Genomic DNA, 24,999 nt, shown 5'->3' on the forward strand with positions numbered 1-24,999 from the left:
TTTTCCCATTTTCTCCCTGTTTCTCTATCTCTCCTTCTCTCTCTCTCTCGGTGTCCCTTTCTCCAACCCCTCCATGACTTTCTATACAGTACTGTAGGCTCTTAACGATCTAGCTCAGACAGCCAATCAGCATCAGCCTTAATGTATAGTCGCCAGGTGATTGGATAACCTAAAGCGGGTCCTAGTGGCCACACATATTTTAGTCATTTGTGATATTTACAATTCATATAATTTTCCAGGAATGATAATAGTAATTTCTATGACCATATAAGTAACAGTATCTTTACAAGCCTTCGCCCCACTGTCATAATATCCCAGATTCCTCTCGGACCCGCTGCATTCACAGCCAATAGTCTGGATCTGTCACTGTTTTCCATTTAAACACCATAACAATGTCCACTTCACTTAACGTTAATGTCTTTTGTGTTGGCTGACATTTGGGATGATGTGTGGGGACGTGTGTGTGTGTTGGGAACTATCTGAGGATAGTTGGGTAATGGGACTTCAGTGACGGTATGGTCGGGGTAAACATGGTCCCCGCTTGCCGCTGGCATTACCCAAAGGGTTTCACTCTCAGGAGGTAAAATGTTTGACACAATATGACATTTTAGCTGTATCTGCATCTGTAAATTAGATTTTTGTTTTCTTTCTGTCAATGTATGTATTAGGAGGGTGGGGGTTACAAAGTACACCATGTGAAATGTTTTGTTTCGCCATCGGCTCTTCCTCTTCCTCTTTCATAAAGTGCCTCTACTTGTGCATTTTGTTTATGTTATGAGATGTTTTTCTAGTAAATGATACTTTGTTAGGTTTATGATCTATGCGTTTCAGAGTGGTTGACAGTAATAGTTAACAGCCGTCTGAAGTGTCTTTGGTTTTTCTCTAATAACAGAGACAGAGCTACATGTAGGGTAACAGCTCATGGTGTTATCTAGGACTGGCTCCCTGCCTATACCAGTGTGTGTATGTATGTATGTGTGCGTGCTTGTATGTGTGTGATTGTATAGAGAGAGAGTTGATGATGTTTAAACGAGCGGCCTCAGCTGTCTCAACAAGCTAAAGTATCCTCTGAAACACACAGACCTCTGAGAGGCAGACACAAACACAGCGAGGTAATTCTAGGTTACATCCATCCTCTGGCAGATTTTTCCCTTAAAAAAAAAAACAAATCAATCACTGCAGCTCTGTCAGTTTTTACAGTGTTAGACTCGAGATGTTTGGTGGTCTTAGAAAATCACTGGTAACCAGAGAGGTATGAAGGGTCATTTCATTATGAATTAGAAGAAAATACTAAACTCCAGGAGAGAGGGATACTTCACAGAGCAGGCTGAGTGGAGGACACAGGAAAGAAGCGACGAGAGAAGAGAAGGGGGAACAAAGAAGGAAGGAATGAAAGGGTTGAATGAGATAGAGGGCAGATTCCGCTCAAGGTTTACAGGTTCCTAGTGCGTAAGAGCATTGGGCCAGTATCCGAAAGGTCATTGGTTCGAATCCCCTTGCCGGCAAGGTGGAAAAATCTGCCGTTCTGCTCTTGAGCAAGGCAGTTAACCCCCAACAACAACTGTTCCACGGGTGCCAATGACGTCGATTAAGGCAGCACCCCGTACCTCTCTGATTCAGAGGAGTTGGGTTTAAATGCAGAAGACACTGTATTTCAGTTGAATGATTCAAATGTGCAACTGACTAGGTGTCCCCTTTCCCTTCCCCCTCCCTATCCTTTACCATAAAGGGGTGAACAAATATCTGACCCTGTATCAGTGTTTTGGGGCAGCATCTTCCCGGTTCTGGCTCCAGAGAGGAGTACGAGTTCTATGAGATGAGGATGATATCATGAATGTCTCTCCTTTCATAGTAGTGTTTGTGACTGTCATATTGACTCACTTCTTCCTCTCTTCGTTATTTCCTTGGTCCTCCTCTCTCTTCTTCTTTATTTCCTTGGTCCTCCTCTCTCTTCTTCTTTATTTCCTTGGTCCTCCTCTCTCTTCTTCTTTATTTCCTTGGTCCTCCACAGTCCCAGAATACGGAGGAGTCTACCAGGAAGTTGTTAGAGGTCAGCGACAGGATCAAGCTGCTGGAGGAAGAAGTGACGCGTTACCGAGAAGAGTCTGGGAAGTCCCAGGCCGAGGTGGAGAGGCTCATGGGTATCCTGAGAGAGCAAGAGACGGAAAGAACCAACAAGGAGAAGAAGATCACTGAGCTGGAGAGGTGAGAGGTCACCACCCTACCACTGGAGTTTCTACCCCTTCTTTTTACCTGCCCCTTCTCCTAACCCCTAACCTTCTCTTAACCCTAACCTCTACCCTTCTCCTAACCCTAACCTCTACCCTTCTCCTAACCCTAACCTCTACCCTTCTCCTACCCTTAACCTCTACCCTTCTTCTAACCCTAACATCTACCCTTCTCCTAACCTCTAACCTCTACCCTTCTCCTAACCTCTACCCTTCTCCTAACTCTAACCTCTATCCTTCTCCTAACCCCTACCCTTTTCCTAACCCTAACCTCTACCCTTCTCCTAACCTCTACCCTTCTCCTAACCCTAACCTCTACCCTTCTCCTAACCGCTACCCTTCTCCTAACCTCTACCCTTCTCCTAACCCTAACCGCTACCCTTCTCCTAACCTCTACCCTTCTCCTAACCCTAACCTCTACCCTTCTCCTAACCTCTACCCTTCTCCTAACCCTAACCCCTACCCTTCTCCTAACCTCTACCGTTCTCCTAACCCTAACCTCTACCCTTCTCCTAACCCTAACCTCTACCCTTTTCCTAACCTCTACCCTTTTCCTAACCCTAACCTCTACCCTTTTCCTAACCCTAACCTCTACCCTTCTCCTAACCCTAACCTCTACCCTTTTCCTAACCTCTAACCTCTACCCTTTTCCTAACCCTAACCGCTACCCTGCTCCTAACCTCTACCCTTCTCCTAACCCTAACCTCTACCCTTCTCCTAACCCTAACCTCTACCCTTCTCCTAACCCTAACCTCTACCCTTCTCCTAACCCTAACCTCTACCCTTCTCCTAACCCTAACCTCTACCCTTCTCCTAACCCTAACCTCTACCCTTTTCCTAACCTCTAACCTCTACCCTTTTCCTAACCCTAACCGCTACCCTGCTCCTAACCTCTACCCTTCTCCTAACCCTAACCTCTACCCTTCTCCTAACCCTAACCTCTACCCTTCTCCTAACCCTAACCTCTACCCTTCTCCTAACCCTAACCTCTACCCTTCTCCTAACCCTAACCCCTTCCCTTCTCCTAACCTCTACCCTTCTCCTAACCCTAACCTCTACCCTTCTCCTAACCTCTACCCTTCTCCTAACCCTAACCTCTACCCTTCTCCTAACCTCTACCCTTCTCCTAACCCTAACCTCTACCCTTCTCTTAACCCAAACCTCTACCCTTCTCCTAACCTCTACCCTTTTCCTAACCCTAACCTCTACCCTTCTCCTAACCCTAACCTCTACCCTTCTCCTTACCTCTACCCTTCTCCTAACCCTAACCTCTACCCTCCCCTAACCGCTACCCTGCTCCTAACCTCTACCCTTCTCCTAACCCTAACCTCTACCCTTCTCCTAACCCTAACCTCTACCCTTCTCCTAACCCTAACCTCTACCCTTCTCCTAACCCTAACCCCTTCCCTTCTCCTAACCTCTACCCTTCTCCTAACCCTAACCTCTACTCTTCTCCTAACCCTAACCTCTACCCTTCTCCTAACCTCTACCCTTTTCCTAACCCTAACCTCTACCCTTCTCCTAACCTCTACCCTTCTCCTAACCCTAACCTCTACCCTTCTCCTAGCCCTAACCTCTACCCTTCTCCTAACCTCTACCCTTTTCCTAACCCTAACCTCTACCCTTCTCCTAACCCTTACCCTTTCATTACCCTAACCCTAACCTCTACCCTTCTCCTAACCTCTACCCTTCTCCTAACTCTAACCTCTGTCCTTCTCCTAACCCTATCCTCTACCCTTCTCCTAACCTCTACCCTTCTCCTAACCCTAACCTCTACCCTTCTCCTAACCCTAACCTCTACCCTTCTCCTAACCTCTACCCTTCTCCTAACCTCTACCCTTCTCCTAACCTCTACCCTTCTCCTAACCTCTACCCTTCTCCTAACTCTAACCTCTATCCTTCTCCTAACCCTAACCTCTACCCTTCTCCTAACCTCTACCCTTTTCCTAACCCTAACCTCTACCCTTCTCCTAACCTCTACCCTTCTCCTAACCCTAACCTCTACCCTTCTCCTAACCGCTACCCTTCTCCTAACCTCTACCCTTCTCCTAACCCTAACCTCTACCCTTCTCCCAACCCTAACCGCTACCCTTCTCCTAACCTCTACCCTTCTCCTAACCTCTACCCTTCTCCTAACCTCTACCATTCTCCTAACCTCTACCCTTCTCCTAACCTCTACCCTTCTCCTAACCTCTACCCTGTTCCTAACCCTAACCTCTACCCTTCTCCTAACCTCTACCCTTCTCCTAACCCTAACCTCTACCCTTCTCCTAACCCTAACCTCTACCCTTCTCCTAACCTCTACCCTTCTCCTAACTCTAACCTCTATCCTTCTCCTAACCCTAACCTCTACCCTTCTCCTAACCTCTACCCTTTTCCTAACCCTAACCTCTACCCTTCTCCTAACCTCTACCCTTCTCCTAACCCTAACCTCTACCCTTCTCCTAACCGCTACCCTTCTCCTAACCTCTACCCTTCTCCTAACCCTAACCTCTACCCTTCTCCCAACCCTAACCGCTACCCTTCTCCTAACCTCTACCCTTCTCCTAACCTCTACCCTTCTCCTAACCTCTACCCTTCTCCTAACCTCTACCCTTCTCCTAACCCTAACCTCTACCCTTCTCCTAACCCTAACATCTACCCTTCTCCTAACCCTAACCTCTACCCTTCTCCTAACCTCTACCCTTTTCCTAACCCTAACCTCTACCCTTCTCCTAACCTCTACCCTTCTCCTAACCTCTACCCTTCTCCTAACCCTAACCCTTATCCTAACCCCAACCTCTACCCTTCTCCTAACCCTAACCCTTCTCCTAACCCCTACCCTTTCATTACCCTAACCCTTCTCCTAACCTCTACCCTTCTCCTAACCTCAACCCTTCTCCTAACCCTAACCTATACCCTTCTCCTAACCCCTAACCTTCTCCTAACCCCTAACCTTCTCCTAACCCTAACCCTTCTCCTAACCCCTAACCTTCTCCTAACCCTAACCCTAAGCCTTCTCCTAACCCTAACCTTTCTCCTAACCCTAACCCTTCTCCTAACCCCTAACCTTCTCCTAACCCCTAACCTTTCATTACCCTAACCCTTCTCCTAACCCTAACCCTTCTCCTAATGTTAGCTCTTAGGCCCACATAGTTTCTCTTTGTTGATGTGAAAGTACCAGATAGGTTTAAGCAATATAGTGGTGACTAGTTATCTAGTTATCTGGTTCTTCTAAACACTGGGAGGGGTGAGGGCAAGAGGAACCAACTGGGCCTTGTTTTCAGACCTATGTCTGCTAACACTGCATCTTCAGATATATCCATGTGCATGAGACGTTCATGACTAGCTCTATATTCTACATCTGATTCATTCTAGAGGAGGTTACTTTAGACATAAACTGTCTGGAGTTTAGTACTCTTGAGAACACTTACGTCATGGGTCTAATTTCCTAACTGTGGGAAGAATCCATTTGAGTGTGTCCCATTTGACTTGAATGTTTTGGTTTTACTCCAAAGTCAGTCTATGCTATTGGTTGCATACACAGACCCTGAATACAGCCACTAGACTTCCCTTTGTTGCAGCTGGGTTAATGGGTTGTGTCATGTGTTTTTATGTCAATGTCTGCAGATCTGGGTGAGTATCACTAGTGTTTTGTTGTGGCACCGATACCTCCAGAGATCCTCTGGACCTACCGGTTCTGTTCCTCAGCTTCTTCTTTCTTCTCCATCAGCATCATCATTAACACAACATTGGTTTCACATACAGAACCAGTCAACAGTTTGGACACACCTACTCATTCCATTTTTTTTTTTTTCTGGGGTCCCCCCCCCCCCCCCCCCCCCCCCCTCAAATATTTGGCAACATAGAAAAAAGAACGTTGATGAATGTAGCGAACAGGACGTGTTAATTGATGTCTTCCACTACAGGAGAGGAAAGTGTTTAGTAAAGTACCTGAGTTTAGCTCAAGCAGGAGATGGTCACATCAATAGGAATCTACATTTTCTTAGCTGGGTACTGGTGAGGTCAGTCACAGTCTGTATTACTGTACACTACCTGTAACTGATGTTAGGTAGCTGTGAGTCCTGGTGTAAAGGGATGTGCAGTAGCTGTCTGTCATCCAGTGGTAGTTAACCTCTCATAACCCAGCTCTTTGGCCTATCAGCGGTAGTGCTGGGTAAGCACTTTGGTATGTTAGGGAGGGTTTCAGGGGTGGTGTGTGAGTGTTTGTATCCAATGTGAGATAGAGGAGCTGGTTGATGTTTGGCTGAGGGTAGTACCTGAATCTTGGCTGGCACACGGACACACACACACACACACACACACACACACACACACACACACACACACACACACACACACACACACACACACACACACACACACACACACACACACACACACACACACACACACGGACACACGGACACACACACACACACGGACACACACACACACACGGACACAAACACACAGTCACGCACGCACACACACGGACACACACACACACACACACACACACACACACACACACACACACACACACACACACACACACGGACACACGCACACACGGACACAAACACACAGTCACACACACGCACACACACAGACACAGACACACGGACACACACACACACACACGCACACACATGGACACAAACACACTGTCACACACACGCACACGCACACACGGACACACACACGCACACACACGGACACAGACACACACGCATATATACACAGTGTGAGTTGACACATTTCCTGTATATGTCTATTGAATGTGTTTGTGTGTACTGTATATTTAGAAGCAGGTGTGCTGGTTTGGTGACCAGGGCCATCTGACACAGTACATGTTCATTAAGAATGGGTTTGTTTTCCCTAACAGACATGCACACGCGCACCAACATACTCTCAGACACAATTTGTATGTTGGATTGTCGTGCATGTTTGATTCATTTACACAAAAACATTGACACAGAACTGAGACAGAAACTCCCAGCATTCTGAGGTCTACAACAAACTGCATTCCTCATATGGACACACGGACACACACACACGGACACACATACACTGACACACACGGACACACACACACCTAACCCACAGTATTTGTGTAGCGATAAGAAACGTCATAGCACCATTAAGTATTTAACACTCATAAGTAGACTTGTTCTCTTCCCACCCACTGTTTAGATACCTCCTGAATGTACCAGTTCCAGATCAGTTTGAGATAAGCCTCCAGTCTCCTGACGTTGACTCTTAACACAATACTTTCAGAGCTGTATATTTCCCCTGGATCTTTTGAATAAATAATATAAATAGAAAGACTTTGACTGTGAAAAGCTCTGAGACTGAGAGAGACGGAGAGACACCCTACCAGAGAGAGAGGATGAAGGGAGAGAGAAAGATGGGAGATAGACAGAAAGAGAGCGCTCGTGTCAGAGACTAACCTTTCCACAGAGACTGAAAGAGTGACAGAAAGGATGGAGAGGGAGAGAAGAGGTGATGGTTAAAAGAGAAGTTCTTTCACAGCCAGAAGAGAAGGCGAGCTGCTTGTTTTGGAAGCAGTGTGAAGATCGCTCCAGGGAGAAGAGGAAATGTGAAAAATGACTTAATACGCTCTGTTAAAGAGCTGACTGGCCCTGTGCTCTCTGTCTCTCTGTCTCTCTCTGTCTCTCTGTCTCTCTCTGTCTCTCTCTCTGTCTCTCTGTCTCTCTCTCTGTCTCTCTCTCTCTCTCTGGTTACGTGATAAGTCTGTGTTTGGCTCTATATTTTTACAGTATATAGGTTACTGTATTTATACAGTATATAGGTTACTCATAAGCTCTTACACAGATTCACAAGTCCACAGTTCCCATGATGCACCTGGACACAGACCCCCCCCCCCCCCCCCACACACACACACACACACTCTCTCGTTTGTGTCGCAGAGTGAAAGTGCTGAGGGCATATGACCTATCAAAAGCAGCAGCATTGTAACCTGTGTGTTAGTTTTTCCACCACTAGCAGGTCTCTCTCTGTGACAGCTGATATACCCCTTTGTTTTTACTCCTGTAGCATGCACCTTGGCTTTTACAAACACACACGCCTCTCTCCCATGCCTTCCAGACCTGCCTGTGTATCAGTGTTAGACTGTGTATCTGTGTTTGGTCTGTCTGTGTGGGTTCAGTGCTGCTGAAACGTTTGTCTTCAGTAAATAGTGTTAGTGTCTCTAGAAATCCCGTCTGTGTGTTTAAACAAGCCCAATCAAAGATGGAGTTGGGTTATCCCCCTACCACCTTTATTCCCCCTTCTACTCCCCTTCTACTCCCCCTACTACTCCCCTTCTACTCCCCCTACCACCTTTATTCCCCCTTCTACTCCCCTTCTACTCCCCCTACCACCTTTATTCTCCCTACTACTCCCCTCTACTCCCCCTACTACTCCCCTTCTACTCCCCCTACTACTCCCCTTCTACTCCCCCTACCACCTTTATTCCCCCTACTACTCCCCTTCTACTCCCCCTACTACTCCCCTTCTACTCCCCCTACCACCTTTATTCCCCCTACTACTCCCCTTCTACTCTACCTCTCCTCCCCCTCTACTCCACCTCTACTCCCTACCTGCTCCTCCTTATACCCCCCTTATACTCCCCCTCTGCTCCCTTATACTCCCTTCTGCTCCCTTCTACTCCCCCTTTTACTCCTGTATACTCACCCTCTACTCCCTTAAACTCCCCTTCTACTCCCCCTCTACTCCCTTATACTCCCCTTATACTCCGCTTCACCTCCATTCTACGCCCCCTCTAATCCCTTCTACTCCCCCTCTACTCCCTTCTACTCCCCTTCTACTCCTCTTGTACTTCCCTTATACTCCCCTTCTACTCCCCCTCTACTCCCTTCTACTCCCCTTCTACTCCTCTTGTACTTCCCTTCTACTCCCCTTCTACTCCATTCTACTCCTCTTATTCTCCCCTTGTACTTCCCTTCTACCCCCTTATACTCCCCTTCTACTCCCCCTCTACTCCCCCTCTACTCCCTTCTACTCCTCTTATACTCCCCTTCTACTCCCCCTCTACTCCCTTCTACTCCCCTTCTACTCCTCTTGTACTGCCCCTCTACTCCCATATACTCCCCTCTACTCCCCTTCTACTCCCTTCTACTCCGCTCTACTCCCCTTCTACTCCCTTTCTACTCCCTACTACTCCCCTCTACTCCCTTATACTGCCACTCTACTCCACCTCTACTCCACCTCTACTTCCTTCTACTCCCCTTATTCTCCCAATTCTACTCCCCTTCTACGCCGCATCTACTTCCTTCTAATCCCCTAATTCTCCCAATAATACTCCCCATCTATCCCCCTCTACTCCCGCCAACTCCCCGTATACCCCCCCTCTACTCCTGTATACTCCCCTTCTACTCCTCCTCATCTCCCCTGCTACTCCATTATACACCCATTCTACTCCCCCTCAACCCCTTCTTCTATCAACTCTACTCCCTTATACTCCCCCTCTTTTCCCCCTCTACTCCCTTTTCTACTCCCCCCTTCTACTCCCTTATACTCCCCCTCTATTCCCTTCTACCCCCTTATTCTCCCCCTCTACTCCCTTATACTCCCATATACAATTCAATTCAAGGGACTTTATTGGCATTGGAAACATATGTTAACATTGCCAAAACAAGTGGAATAGATAATATACAAAAGTGAAATAAACAATTAAAATGAACAGTAAACATTACACTCATAGAAGTTCCAAAATAATAAAGACATTACAAGTGTCATATTATGCATATATACAGTGTTGTAACGATGTACAAATGGTTAAAGTACAACATGGAAAATAAATTAACATAAATATGGGTTGTATTTACAATGGTGTTTGTTCTTCACCGGTTGCCCTTGTGGCAACAGGTCACAAATCTTGCTGCTGTGATGGCACACTGTGGTATTTCACCCAGTAGATATGGGAGTTTATCAAAATCATGTTTGTTTTCGAAATCTTTGTGGATTTGTGTAATCTGAGGGAAATATGTGTCTCTAATATGGTCATACATTGGGCAGGAGGTTAGGAAGTGCAGCTCAGTTTCCACCTCATTTTGTGGTCCGTGTGCACATAGCCTGTCTTCTCTTGAGAGCCATGTCTGCCTACGGCGACCTTTCTCAATAGCAAGGCTATGCTCACTGAGTCTGTACATAGTCAAAGCTTTCCTTAAGCTTGTGTCAGTCACAGTGGTCAGGTATTCTGCTGCTGTGTTCTCTCTGTTTAGGGCCAAATAGCATTCTAGTTTGCTCTGTTTTTTTGTTAATTCTTTGTTTTGGTTTGTTTGTTTGTCAATTAGGGTGTGCACAGTGAATACGTGGTCTGTCGTACGATAATTTGGTAAATAGCCAATTTGACATTTGGTAATTACATTGTTTTCACTAAGAAAATGTACGAGTCTGCTGTTAATGATAATGCAGAGGATTTTCCCAAGGTTGCTGTTGACGCATTTCCCATGTTAGTTATTGGGGTCAATTTTATCTCCACTTTTGTGTATTGGGGTGATCAGTCCAAATATTGGGGAAGGTGCCAGAGCTAAGGATGATGTTTAAGTATAGCCAATTGGAATTTGTTGTCTAATATTTGATCATTTCATTGAGAATACCATCAACACCACAGGCCTTTTTGGGTTGGAGGGTTTATTCAAGCTAATTGAAAAATCCAGTGGGTTCTGGTAGTCTTTAATAGTTGATTGTAAGATTTGTATTTGTATTTGAACATGTATATGTTTTTGATGTTTGTTCTTTGTTAAAGAGCCCAAAAGTTTGGAGAAGTGGTTTACCCATACATCTCCATTTTGGATAGATAATTCTTCATGTTGTTGTTTGTTTAGTGTTTTCCAATTTTCCCAGAAGTGGTTAGAGTCTATGGATTCTTCAATTACACTGAGCTGATGTCTGACGTGCTGTTCCTTCTTTTTCCGTAGTATATTTCTGTATTGTTTAAGTGATTCACCATAGTGAAGGCGTAGACTCAGGTTTTCTGTATTGTTTTAGTGATTCACCATAGTGAAGGCGTAGACTCAGGTTTTCCTGGTCTCTATGTTTTTGGTTGGACAGGTTTCTACATTTTTTATTCGCTTTTTGCATTCTTCATCAAAACATTTGTCATTTTTGTTAATTTTCTTCGGTTTTCTATTGGAGATTTTTAGATTTGATAGGGAAGGTGAGAGGTCAAATATTCTGTTAAAATGTTCTACTGACAAGTTTACACCTTCACTAATACAGTGGAACGTTTTGTCCAGGAAGTTGTCTAAAAGGGATGGAATTTGTTGTTGCCTAATTGTTTTTAGGTAGGTTTCCAAACTACAGTCGTGGCCAAAAGTTTTGAGAATGACACAAATATAAATTTTTCACAAAGTCTGCTGCCTCAGTTTGTATGATGGCAATTTGCATATATTCCAGAATGTTATGAAGAGTGATCCGATGAATTGCAATTAATTGCAGTCCCTCTTCGTCATGCAAATGAACTGAATCCCCCAAAACATTTCCGCTGCATTTCAGCCCTGCCACAAAAGGACCAGCTGACATCATGTCAGTGATTCTCTCGTTAACACAGGTGTGAGTGTTGACGAGGACAAGGTTGGAGATCACTCTGTCATGCTGATTGAGTTCGAATAACAGACTGGAAGCTTCAAAAGGAGGGTGGTGCTTGGAATCATTGTTCTTCCTCTGTCATCCATGATTACCTGCGAGGAAACACATGCCGTCATCATTGCTTTGCACAAAAAGGGTTTCACAGGCAAGGATATTGCTGTCAGTAAGATTGCACCTAAATCAACAATTTATCGCATCATCAAGAACTTCAAGGAGAGCAGTTCAATTGTTGTGAAGAAGGCTTTAGGGCGCCCAAGAAAGTCCAGCAAGCGCCAGGACCGTCTCCTAAAGTTGATTCAGCTGCGGGATCGGGGCACCACCAGTACAGAGCTTGCTCAGGAATGACAGCAGGCATGTGTGAGTGCATCTGCATGCACAGTGAGGCAAAGACTTTTGGAGAATGGCCTGGTGTCAAGAAGGGCAGCAAAGAAGCCACTTCTCTCCAGGAAAAACATCAGGGACATACTGATATTCTGCTAAAGGTACAGGGATTGGACTGCTGAGGACTGGGGTAAAGTCATTTTCTCTGATGAATCCCCTTCCGATTGTTTGCGGCATCCTGAAAACAGCTTGTCTGGAGAAGACAAGGTGAGCGCTACCATCAGTCCTGTGTCATGCCAACAGTAAAGCATCCTGAGACCATTCATGTGTGGGGTTGCTTCTCAGCCAAGGGAGTGGGCTCACTCACAATTTTGCCTATGAACACAGCCATGAATAAAGAATGGTACCAACACATCCTCCGAGAGCAACTTCTCCCAACCATCCAGGAACAGTTTGGTGACGGACAATGCCTTTTCCAGCATGATGGAGCACCTTGACATAAGGCAAACGTGATAACTAAGTGGCTTGGGGAACAAAAGATCGATATTTGGGTCCATGGCCAGGAAACTCCCCAGACCTTAATCCCATTGAGAACTTGTGGTCAATCCTCAAGAGGCGGGTGGACAAACAAAACCCCACAAGTTTTGACAAACTCCAAGCATTTATTATGCAAGAATGGGCTGCCATCAGTCAGGATGTGGCCCAGAAGTTAATTGACAGCATGCCAGGGCGGATTGCAGAGGTCTTGAAAAAGAAGGGTCAACACTGCAAATATTGACTCTTTGTATCAACTTCATGTAATTGTCAATAAAAGCCTTTGACACTTATGAAATGCTTGTAATTATACGTCAGTATTCCATAGTAACATCTGACAAACATATCTAAAGACACTGAAGCAACAAACTTTGTGGAAATGAATATTTGTGTCATTCTCTAAACTTGTGGCCACGACTGTACATTCCTTCCATCTTTTGTTAATATTACTCAGTTCCTTTGGCTTTGATGCCTCATGATTGAGTATTGCTCTGTTCATGTAGAGTGTGGTTTTGCTGTGGTCTGATAGGGGTGTCAGTGGGCTGACTGTGAACGCTCTGAGAGACTCTGGGTTGAGGTCAGTGATAAAGTAGTCTACAGTACTACTGCCAAGAGATGAGCTATAGGTGAACCTACCATAGGAGTCCCCTCGAAGCCTACCATTGACTATGTACATTCCCAGGGTGCGACAGAGCTGCAGGAATTGTGACCCGTTTTTGTTTGTTATGTTGTCATAGTTGTGACTAGGGGGGCATATGGGAGAGGGAATGCTGTCACCTCCAGGCAGGAGATTATCCCCCTGTCTACTGAGGGTGTCAGGCTCTTGTCCGGATCTGGCATTTAGGTTGCCACAGACTAGTACATGTCCCTGGGCCTGGAAATTATTGATTTCCCTCTCCAGGATGGAGAAGCTGTCTTCATTAATGTATGGGGATTCTAGTGGGGGGATATAGGTAGCACACAGGAGGACATTTTTCTCTGTTAAGATCATTTCCTTTTGAATTTCTAGCCAGCTGTAAAATGTTCCTCTTTTGATTAATTTAATGGAGTGAGTTAGGTCTGCTCTATACCAAATTAGCATACTCCCCTGAGTCCCTTCCCTGTTTCACACCTGGTAGTTTGGTGGATGGGACTACCAGCTTTCTGTAACCTAGATGGAAACCAGTGGGTCAGTCTCCTCTATACCAGGTTTCATGGAGGATGACAATGTCTGTATTTCTGATTTATTTAATGACGTCCGGGTTCCTGCTCTTTAGGCCAAAGGCAGATGACCTCAGGCCTTGGATATTCCAGGATGAGATAGTGACGGCTTTGTGTTTCATAAAGTGTCCAATGTTGTTAGTCGTGTGGTTTGGCCTCAGGCCAGTAAGTGTGAGCAGAGCCTGCTGAGCATCTGGTACATGCCATTGGCTTGGGCTAGTGTAAGAGTGGGGGTTGGGCCTGTTTGCCCGCTCACAGACTGGGCGTATGTGTGACATCCATGTTGAGGCCCTCTTTGCGGGGGTGGGGTGCATGGGGTGGGCAGGAGGGGCATAGGTCTGATCTGAGGGGGCCTAAATGGGGTGTGTGGGCATGGTTGACTTCGGGGGATGTTGATTTGTTGGGGTGGGGGTGTGTATGTGGCTGGTGGTGTTGTGGTCTGGATGTAGGTCTTCTCGGCGTGGGTCCTCTATGTGTAGGTCCAGGGTTGGGTCCGGCAGGTCTGAGAGAGTGTCTCGCTGGTCTGGACAGGGTGTCTATTGATTTGTTGCTCCTGTGTGAAGATTTGGGGCTGCGTTTGAGAGCGATATCCTATAGAGTCTGGGCGAAGGTGGGCACTGCTGCCTTGTATAGGTGGACCTGGTCATAGAGGCTGTTCAAGTCCAGGGTGAAGTGGTGGGCCAGGAAAACATTTGGTTTTGAGGCACAGTCACGGGAAATGCTTGCGTTTACCCGCTGTATTGTAGCAGGGTGGAAGTCTTTTCGTGGTAGCAGGGTGGAGATAACCACTTGTGCGTTGGGGAAAGTAGAAGAAGCTTTTTTAATCACTCCCTTCAGTGCTGTGGCCACCCTTTCCTGCTGTGTTCTCAGGTTGTTTGTACCTGTGTATATTATGTGGCTAGGTGAACCTAGTTGGTTCTCCGACAGAAGGTTTAGGGCGCGCTGGGTGTTTGTACACCGGAGTTTAGACACACTGTGTTTGGGAAAAGTAGTTTTTATTGTATGTATTTCCCATTTGAGTCCATAAGGAGAACAATCTGTGTCTTGTGTTTGTCCTCAGTGGGTGTGGGGGGGTTGTCAGGAGGGCTATCAGGGTGGCTGACGGGGGGTGCTCAGAGGGGGTGAGATCCCCTGGACTTGGGGTTCTTCACTTGTCTGTTCTGCTGTGATGTCGACGTGATCAGGGTCTGGTGTGGGCTGTTCTGCTGTGATGTCGATGTGATCAGGGTCTGGTGTGGACTGTTCTGCTGTGATGTCGACGTGATCAGGGTCTGGTGTGGACTGTTCTGCTGTGATGTCGATGTGATCAGGGTCTGGTGTGGACTGTTCTGCTGTGATGTCGATGTGATCAGGGTCTGGTGTGGACTGTTCTGCTGTGATGTCGACGTGATCAGGGTCTGGTGTGGACTGTTCTGCTGTGATGTCGACGTGATCAGGGTCTGGTGTGGACTGTTCTGCTGTGATGTCGATGTGATCAGGGTCTGGTGTGGACTGTTCTGCTGTGATGTCAAGACTTTTGTTTGGAGCTGAGGTGGGCTGTTCTGCTGGCTTCTCTGTGGGGGTGGCCACCTCTCTAATGGGTTGTTCTCTGTCACACGCCATCCCCCTCACCCTCTCCTCCAGCAGTCTGATCCTCTCCTCTAGTGCTCTGTTCTTTTCCTGCTTATTATATTGTTGAAGTTGTCTCACCACAGTCCAGAGTGCAGATATGTCTCTCTCCACCTCCAGCTCTCCGGGTCTGGTTGAGGTGGTGTTGTTGTGCTGGACTGTTGTCTGGGTCTGTGCTGACTGGAGTGTGTTCACCTGCTGTTCCAGCTCCACCTGCCTTACCTCCAGCTGGGTAAATGTATCCTTCATTTCAATGAGGGGGCAGTACTCTGTGCTGGGAGGTTGACTTTCCGCTTGGGGTTGCTCGTCTGTGGGGTTATATAATGAAGAGGTCTGGTCTGACCCGTTCGGGGTGGGGGTATCTTTTTCAAGGGAGAGCTTCTCCTGCTGAGCTAATTCTTTGGTTAGGTGAAAGTTCAGCTGAAACTGTTTGGGGTTGCCCTGTACCAATACTGTTCCAGACTTATAGAGATTTATGTTAGCTGACTCAGAGTCCATGTTGTCCATGGAGTCTCCACCCCTCGGTAACACCCCCTATAGCACTGTACCATGCCAGGGGATGGTCTGTGTGGAAGATGAGGTTGCTGAGGATCCCATTTTTATAATAGTCAGCAAAAAGTGTCTCTTGATTTTCCATAAGGAGCTCCATTTAGTTATCTTTTTTTACATACACAGGGTACTGTATGTGAATTACCTCTGAACAGCGGGAGGCAGCTTCTAAGGCCTCTCCATTTGGTTGGAGTAGACTGTTTGACTCTCCTGCCATTGTTGGGCTAAAGGGCTTTGACACCTCTCACTTGACACATCAGTGCTAATTGAAGTTGTATCAAGCTTGGTAGCCTTCATTTAGCATTCAGTCCTTATAAAGTAATGTAATGTATTTTTCTTCTTGGCTTGTGGAAATAAAATATAGCTTCAGACTAACAAACATGACTCACTCAGTTCCAGGTTGGATGGTGTTTTTAGGTTTCTGTTGTTTTCCAGAGCGTTTGCTGTATAGCGTTGGAATAATAATCTTTGGTAGTTGTAAACCTTCCAGGTGATTCCGTAAATCCGTCCAAAATCAGGTTGCAGGTTTTGAGTTTTGATTTGGAGTGAAGGTTATGTTGTAGAGGGTAGCATCCTGTAAATGTTCGTGACAAAAAATCCAAGTTTATCTAACACTAAATCTATATATTTTTAAGAACGTGCTGAAAAATGCAGTAGCTCATCTGATGATGACCTCTGTCTCCTCTCAGTCCCTTATAATCCCCTTTACTCCCCTTCTACTCCCTTCTACTCCCCCCTCTACTCCCTTATACACCCCTCTACTCCCCCTCAACTCCCCTTCTACTCCCTTTTACTCCCCGTCTACACCCCCCTCTACTTCCCCACTACTCCCTTCAACACCCTCTCAAATCCCCTTCTCTACTCCCTTATAACCCCCTTCTATTCTCACCTCTACTCCCTTCTACACCCCCTTCTACAAACCTTCTACTCCCCCCTTCTTACTCCCATCCTCCTTATGACAACAGTATCTCTGAGAGGGGGATGAAGACGAGGGGATGGGGAGGAGGGTTGATGGAAGTAGGAGATGTCTGTCAGTATGACTAGCCCTGACATAGGGCTCAAAACCAATGCATCACTACTGTCACTACTTATGGTGATAGAGAGAGCAGGCGGCATTGATTTTTAGGATCTTATTTATCCATTTATTAGGTTTATTTTCAGAAGCCCAGAATATGAATTACCCACCAACATCGCCGCTGACAGGACATGAGACGCACGCACGTACTTACACACACACACACACACACACACACACACATGCACACACAGCCACACAGTAGTTCGCAAGCCAGCGTGGCAAATATTTGTCCATATGTAGAGGAACTTGTGGATTGGTAGCAGGGTAAACAGGTCAGTCAGTCTGAATATGTACTAATGTATACACACAGAGCAGGCGCTGGTTGAGAAGCTGTTTACAGTAGCAGAGTTCTCTTATGGGATAATTTGTCACTGTCAGCTCTCTTTGCTTATGGGTCGTTCCACGAAAATAGTTCCTTTTGTGTAGAAATTGTGCAACAATATTTCATTTTAAAAGCCTGTTATATTAAAGGGCAACTCCACCAGTTTTTAACTTCATTCCCCGTATCTCCAGCACAATACCAGTGTCTCAATGTGAAAATTGAGTTCTACCCATGAAAAGTGGTGGATGACATCATTTAAAGTTCAACCATTTTAATTTGCAGTGTCGTGGGGAGCAGAAAGATCCCCTCCCTCTGGCTAGAAACTCATTACAGGTTTTGAAAATCGCTGTTTTTCTTTTAATCCTCCTCTGTGATGTCACATAGAAGCATGTTTAGGACCTTTCTTCTTCTCTTTTTAACCACAGATCATAGACACGTGCCGTTTTCTCATGTGTAGACACTGGTATTGTGATGGAGATAATGAACATGAGGTTGAAAAGTGGCAGAATTGTCCTTTTAAATGAAGTGTCATTTGATATAAACCATATGGAGAATTCAATATATCAGAATAAAGGCTTGCTAAAGTGGCAACATTCAGCATTTTGAAATGTCACTCCGTCAACCCTGTGTCACTTCTAGGAAGATTTAAACCCACTTAATCTAAACATTTTTCTAAGTTTCACCATCATTGTAAAGCCCTAGTTATTCTGTTACCTTGAAAAAGTCATTTCTGAATATTATTATTTATTTAATGTGATTAGTGGTTCATTTACGTTCTGTGAACTGAACTCTTGTTTTAATATTGTGAAAATATTCCTTTAAAAAAAATGTTTTTCAACAGAAACCTATAATTGTCAAATCATAGTGTTTTGACGTGGGAACCTGAGCAAGTCGAGCAGAACACGTCAACCCTGTTACCCATAGATACAGGCTATACATGTTTTAGCAGTTCCATTTGTTTGGTGAAACTTGTATGCAATTGCCCCTCCCTGTTGCACAAAACAGGAAGTTACAAGTGGATTTATGGCTCATTCAAGACTAAATCTTCTTCACTGTTACGGTTAAATGCTTTTTGTTCTTTTTTCAAACCGAATGGAAAAGAATGAGAAACAAAAATGTACATAGATGGGTCAGAGTTTGTAATGTATTTCTCTAATATCATTTGGCACTTAAAAGGCACTTACTGTCACGGCTGTCGTAAGAAGAGGACCAAGGTGCAGCGTTGTGAGCGTGCATTTTCTTTTCTTTTCGAAATGACGCCGACAAAACAATAAACTAAAATACAAAACAAACCGTGAAGCTCAAAGGCTATGTGCCCTAAACAAAGTCAACTTCCCACAAAGACAAGTGGGAAAAAAGGCTACCTAAGTATGGTTCCCAATCAGAGACAATGATAGACAGCCGTCCCTGATGGAGAACCATACCCGGCCAAAACATAGAAATAGAAAATCATAGAAACACAAAACATAGAATGCCCACCCCAACTCACGCCCTGACCAAACCAAAATAGAGACATAAAAAGGATCTCTAAGATCAGGGCGTGACACTTACTATAGTTTTTAAATTGTTTTACTTACCTCTTGAGATGGAAGATGGCACTGCAGTTGACCAATTCTGCTTTTTTGTGTTTTTTATGCTGATCTTAAGTTTTTGTAAATAATATTTCCTATGACCGAAAACAGCTTCTGGACATCAGAACAGTGATCACTAACCTCGATTTGGATGAAGATTTCTACTTCAACGACTTGGCAGCTGTGGATGTATTGCTCATTCCGTACCACGCCGTAATCCCTGGGACTCGAAAAGGAAGAGACCGCGCCAGAGAGGCAATCGAGCGGGCCCCCTGACGAGACTATGTCGGCGAATTAATAAACCGTCTCTACCCTCCGTTCTACTAGCAAAAGTACAATCACTAGAGAATATACTGGACGAGCTCCGTTTGAGACTATCCTATCAACGGGACCTGAAGAACTGTAATATCCTATGTTTCTCTGAGTCGTGACTGAACAAGGATATGGATAATATACATGTAGTTGGTTTTTCTATGTATCCTCAAGACCGGACGGCAGCTCTGGGTAAGGTTAAAGAGGGAGATGGTTGTCTCTGTTAAGAACAGCTGGTCCGTGATCTCTAATGTTAAAGAAGTCTCTAGGTTTTGCTCGCCTGAGTTAGAATACCTCATGATAAGCTGGAGAACATACTATTTACCTAGATCATTTTAATCTACTGTGTATATTTCGTAGCTGTCTATTTACCACAAAAAAACAATGCTGGCACTAAGACCAATCTCAAACGAGTTGTATAGCGCCATAAGCAGACAAGAGGCAGTGGCCGGTGATTTTATCGAAAAACCTCTCATCTTTACTCCACACACAGAAACACATACAAAGCTCCCCCTTGCCCTCCATTTGGTAAATCTGACCATAACTCTGTCCTCCTGATTCCTGCTAACAAGCAAAACTCAAACGGAAGTGGTCAGATGAAGCAGATGCTAAACTACAGGAATGTTTCGCTATCACAGACTGGAATATGTTCCGGGATTCATCCAATAGCATTGAGGAGTTTACCACATCAGTCACTGGGTTCAATAATACGTGCATCAGCGACATCCTCCCCACAGTGACCGTATGTACATATCCCAACCAGAAGCCATGGATTACAGGCAACATCCGCACTGAGCTAAAGGGTAGAGCTGCCGCTTTCAAGGAGCGAGACACTAATCCAGACGCTTAAATGATATTCCGCTACGTCCTCCAACGAACCATCAAACAGTCAAAAGGTCAATAAAGGACTAAGGTCGATTCCTACTTCGCCAGCTCTGATGGTCGTGGAGGTGGCAGGGCTTGCAAACTATCACGAATTACAAAAGGAAACCCAGCCGCGAGCTGCTTAGTGACGCAAGCCTAGCATACAAGATGTATTCCTTCTATGCTCGCTTCGAGGCAAGTAACACTGAGTCATGCATGAGAGCACCAGCTGTTCCGGACGACCGTGTGATCTTGCTCCACAAGGCCACAAGGATTACCAGGACGCGTACTCTGAGCATGCGCTGACCAGCTGGCAAGTTTCTTCACTGACATTTTCAAACTCTCCCTGACCCAGTTTGTAATACCTACATGTTTCAAGCAGACCACCAGAGTCTCTGTGCCCAAGAACGCCAAGGGAACCTGTCTAAACAACATTCACCCTGTAGCACTTACATCTGTAGCCATGAAATGCTTTGAAAGGCTGGCCATGGGTCACATTAACACCATCATCCCAGACACCTTGGACCCACTCCAATTCGCATAACGCCCCAACAGTTCCACAGAAGACGCAATCTCTATTGGACTCCACACTGCCCTCTCCCAGCTGAACAAGCGGAACACCTACGTGAGAATGCTGTTCATTGGTGTTGAACACTGAGCTTCAGTCATAGTGCTCATCACTAAGCTCAGGACCCTGGGACTTAAACACCTTCCACTGCAACTAGTTCCAGGGCTTCCTAACGGGCCACCCCCAGGTGGTGAGGGTAGAAACAACACATCCGCCACGATGACCCTCAACACGGGGTCCCCTCAGGGGTGCATGCTTAGTCACTTCCTGTACTCGCTGTTCGATGATGAGACCGCCTATAGGGAGGAGGTAAGTGATGACAACAACATCGCCCTCAATGTCAGCAAGACAAAGGAGCCGATGGACTACAGGAAACGGAGAGTCGAGCACGCCCCCATCCACATCGATGGGCTGTAGTGAAGCGGGTTGACAGCCTCAAGTTCCTCTGTGTCCACATCACAAATTATCATGGTCCAAACACACTAACACAGTTATAAAGAAGGCACGAGAAGGCCTCTTCCCCCTCAGGAGGCTAAAAAGATTCGGTATGGGCCCTCAGATCCTCAGAAAGTTCTACAGCTACTCCTTTGAGAGTGTCTTAACTGGCTTCATCACCGCTTGGTATGGCAACTGCTCGGCATCCAACCGCAAGGCGCTATAGAGGGTGGTGTGTATTGCCCAGTACATCACTGGGGCCAAGCTCCCTGCCAACCTGGACCTCTATACCAGGCGGTGTCAGAGGAAGGCTTTAAGTATTGTCAAAGACTCCAGCCACCCAAGTCATAGACTGCTCTCTCTCTCTCTCTCTGTGTGTGTGTGTGTGTGTGTGTGTGTGTGTGTGTGTGTGTGTGTGTGTGTGTGTGTGTGTGTGTGTGTGTGTGTGTGTGTGTGTGTGTGTGTGTGTGGTGTGTGCATGCGTGCGTGCGTGGATCTCAGTTGTAGGGTAAATTAATGGGAGTATGTCTCCTCTATAGAGTATAAACACACAGATACCAGCCCAGGTAATACATGGGCTAGCTCTGTAATCAGCTCCTCAACACTACACACTTCTGATGACAGATTTACACACCAGCACAGTGTGAGTGTTTGTTTGTGTGTGTGTGTGTGTGTTTGCATGCTGAGAGATTTACACAAGTAGTGTCTCTTTGCCATCTGTCAAGTCTCATCTTGTCTCTTTCGTCTCCATACTTTTATTAACCTTTATTTAACTAGGCAAGTCAGTTAAGAACAGATTCTTATTTACAATGACGGCCTACCCCGGCCAAACCCGGATGACTGGGCCAATTGTGCGACGCCCTATGGGACCCCCAATCATGGCCGGTTGTGATACAGCCTGGATTCGAACCAGGGTGTCTGTAGTGATGCCTCTAGCAATGAGATGCAGTGCTTTAGACCACCCGGGATCTCCATGTTTCAATAGACTCTCCACCGGGAGCTCCATGTTTCAATAGACTCTCCACCGGGGAGCTCCATGTTTCAATAGACTCTCCACCGGGAGCTCCATGTTTCAATATACTCTCCACCGGGAGCTCCATGTTTCAATAGACTCTTCACCGGGGAGCTCCATGTTTCAATAGACTCTCCACCGGGGAGCTCCATGTTTCAATAGACTCTCCACCGGGAGCTCCATGTTTCAATAGACTCTCCACCGGGAGCTCCATGTTTCAATAGACTCTCCACCGGGGAGCTCCATGTTTCAATAGATTCTCCACCGGGAGCTCCATGTTTCAATAGACTCTCCACCGGGAGCTCCATGTTTCAATAGACTCTCCACCGGGGAGCTCCATGTTTCAATAGACTCTCCACCGGGAGCTCCATGTTTCAATATACTCTCCACCGGGAGCTCCATGTTTCAATAGACTCTTCACCGGGGAGCTCCATGTTTCAATAGACTCTCCACCGGGGAGCTCCATGTTTCAATAGACTCTCCACCGGGAGCTCCATGTTTCAATAGACTCTCCACCGGGAGCTCCATGTTTCAATAGACTCTCCACCGGGGAGCTCCATGTTTCAATAGATTCTCCACCGGGAGCTCCATGTTTCAATAGACTCTCCACCGGGAGCTCCATGTTTCAATAGACTCTCCACCGGGGAGCTCCATGTTTCAATAGACTCTCCACGGGGAGCTCCATGTTTCAATAGACTCTCCACCGGGAGCTCCATGTTTCAATAGACTCGCCATGACGCAACACACCATACATTATGTCATGTTTTTGTGGATCAGTTTACAGTTAGTCTTAGCATGCACTTTCTTAGAATCTTATTCCCCCTCTCTCTTCTCTCTCTCTCTCTCTCTCTCTCTCTCTCTCTCTCTCTCTCTCTCTCTCTCTCTCTCTCTTTCTCCCTCTTTCTCCCTCTCTATCTCTCTCTCTCTTCTCTCTCGCTCTCTTTCTCCCTCTCTGTCTCTCTCTCTCTCCCTCTCTGTCTCTCTCTCTCCCGATTTGTCTCTCTCTCTCCCTCTCTCTTCTCTCTCTCTCTTTCTCCCTCTCTTTTTCTTTCTGAAGGCAAGTGAAGTGTCCAAACATCCTTAAACAGATGGTTTCAGGGGAGAGGAGGCCAGATGGACTGACAGACGGACATCCACACTCCATCTCACAGGTGTGTCTATGTGTGTGTGTGGGAGTTTGTGTAGGGCTGTACTGAGGTGTTAATATGCTCAGACTCCTGATCATGCCAGAGTATTCCCAGGCACTGGATAATGTATAGTACCCTTCCCTGCCAGTTTAGACTGACTCTGTTACACTTCTCGCTCTAATCTCTCCCCCTGCTCTAGGTTACACCCCCCTCTCTCTGTCTCTCACCCCGATCTCTCTCTCACCCCTCTCTCTCTCTCACCCCCCTCTCTATCTTTCTCTCTTCCCCCTCTCTCTGGAGTGGGAGGGGCGTCTCTCTGTCTCTCTTCTTCCCCCCTCTCTGTCTCTCCCTCACCCCCCCCTCTCTGTCTCTCTCATTCGCTCTTTGTCTCTCTCTCTGCACCCTCTCTCTGACTCTCTCTCCCCCTCTCTCACCCTCTCTCCCCATCTCTCTCCCCCCACCCCTCTCTATCTTCTCTCTCTCTCTCACCCCCCTTCTCTTTCTCTCCCCCTCGCTCTCCCCCCCTCTCTATCTGTCTCTCTCTCTCTCTATCCCCACTCTTTCTCTGTCTCTATCTGTCTCTCTCTATGCCCCCTCTTTCTTTCTCCTGATCTCTCTCTCCCCCACCCATCTCTCTGTATCTCACCCCCCTATCTCTGTCTCTCACACCCCTCTCTCTCTCTCCCCTCTCTCTCTTCTTTCCCTTTCTCTTTCTCTGTCTCTCTACCCCCTCTCTTTGTCTTGCTCTCTCTCTCACCCTCTCTCTCTCCCTCCTCTCTCTGTCTCTCTCTCTCCCTCTCTCCCCTCTTTCTCTCTCTCCATCTCTCTCTCCCCCCATCCTCTCTCTCTATTTCACCCCCTCTCTCACCCCACTCTCTATCTGTCTCTCTCTCCCTCCCTCTCTTCCCCCCTCTCTCACCCTCTCTCTCCCCCCACCCTCTCTCTATATCTCACCTCCTATCTCTCTCCCCCTCTCCATCTCTCTCCCCCCTCTCTCTCTCGCTCGCTCTCTCACTCTTGCTCTCCTCACTCTGTCTCCCTCTCTCGCCCTCTCTCTCGCTCTCCTCTCTCTGTCTCTCTCTCTCGCTCTCCTCTCTCTGTCTCTCTCTCTTGACCTCTCTCTCGCCCTCTCTCTCGCTCTCCTCTCTCTGTCTCTCTCTCTTGACCTCTCTCTCGCCCTCTCTCTTGCTCTCCTCTCTCTGTCTCTCTCTCGCTCTCCTCTCTCTGTCTCTCTCTCTCGCCCTCGCTCTCCTCTCTCTGTCTCTCTCTCGCCCGCTTTCTCTCTCGCTCAGTCTCTCTCTCTCTCGCTCTCTCTCACTGTCTCTCTCTCTCGCCCTCTCTCTTGCTCTCCTCTCTCTGTCTCTCTCTCTCGCCCTCTCTCTCGCTCTCCTCTCTCTGTATCTCTCTCTCACCCTCTCTCTCCTCTCTATGTCTCTCACCCTCACCCTCTCTCTTGCTCTCCTCTCTCTGTCTCTCTCTCGCCCGCTTTCTCTCTCGCTCTCTCACTGTCTTTCTCTCTCGCCCGCTCTCACTGTCTCTCTCTCTCGCCCTCTCTCTTGCTCTCCTCTCTCTGTCTCTCTCTCTGTCTCTCTCTCACTCTCCTCTCTCTGTCTCTCTCTCACCCTCTCTCTCGCTCTCCTCTCTATGTATCTCACCCTCACCCTCTCTCTTGC

The 24,999-nt window shown here is 46.7% G+C and overlaps 1 protein-coding gene across 8 annotated transcripts in view; it reads left to right on the forward strand.

Moving 5' to 3' along the window:
* Positions 1–24,999, forward strand: part of LOC129861223 (ERC protein 2-like) — a 480,843-nt gene that overhangs the window by 136,257 nt on the left and 319,587 nt on the right. For all 8 annotated transcript variants that reach the window (XR_008760519.1, XM_055932445.1, XM_055932443.1 and 5 more), the window contains 2 exons: positions 2,012–2,205; positions 23,257–23,350. Coding sequence is in view for 7 of the 8 variants with exons in the window: in XM_055932445.1 (XP_055788420.1) it covers positions 2,012–2,205; positions 23,257–23,350 (288 nt within the window). In the remaining variant the exon portion in view is untranslated. The remainder of the gene's footprint in view (positions 1–2,011; positions 2,206–23,256; positions 23,351–24,999) is intronic.

Source organism: Salvelinus fontinalis, chromosome 8 (genome assembly GCF_029448725.1).
Source record: "Salvelinus fontinalis isolate EN_2023a chromosome 8, ASM2944872v1, whole genome shotgun sequence".
Lineage (NCBI taxonomy): Eukaryota > Metazoa > Chordata > Actinopteri > Salmoniformes > Salmonidae > Salvelinus > Salvelinus fontinalis.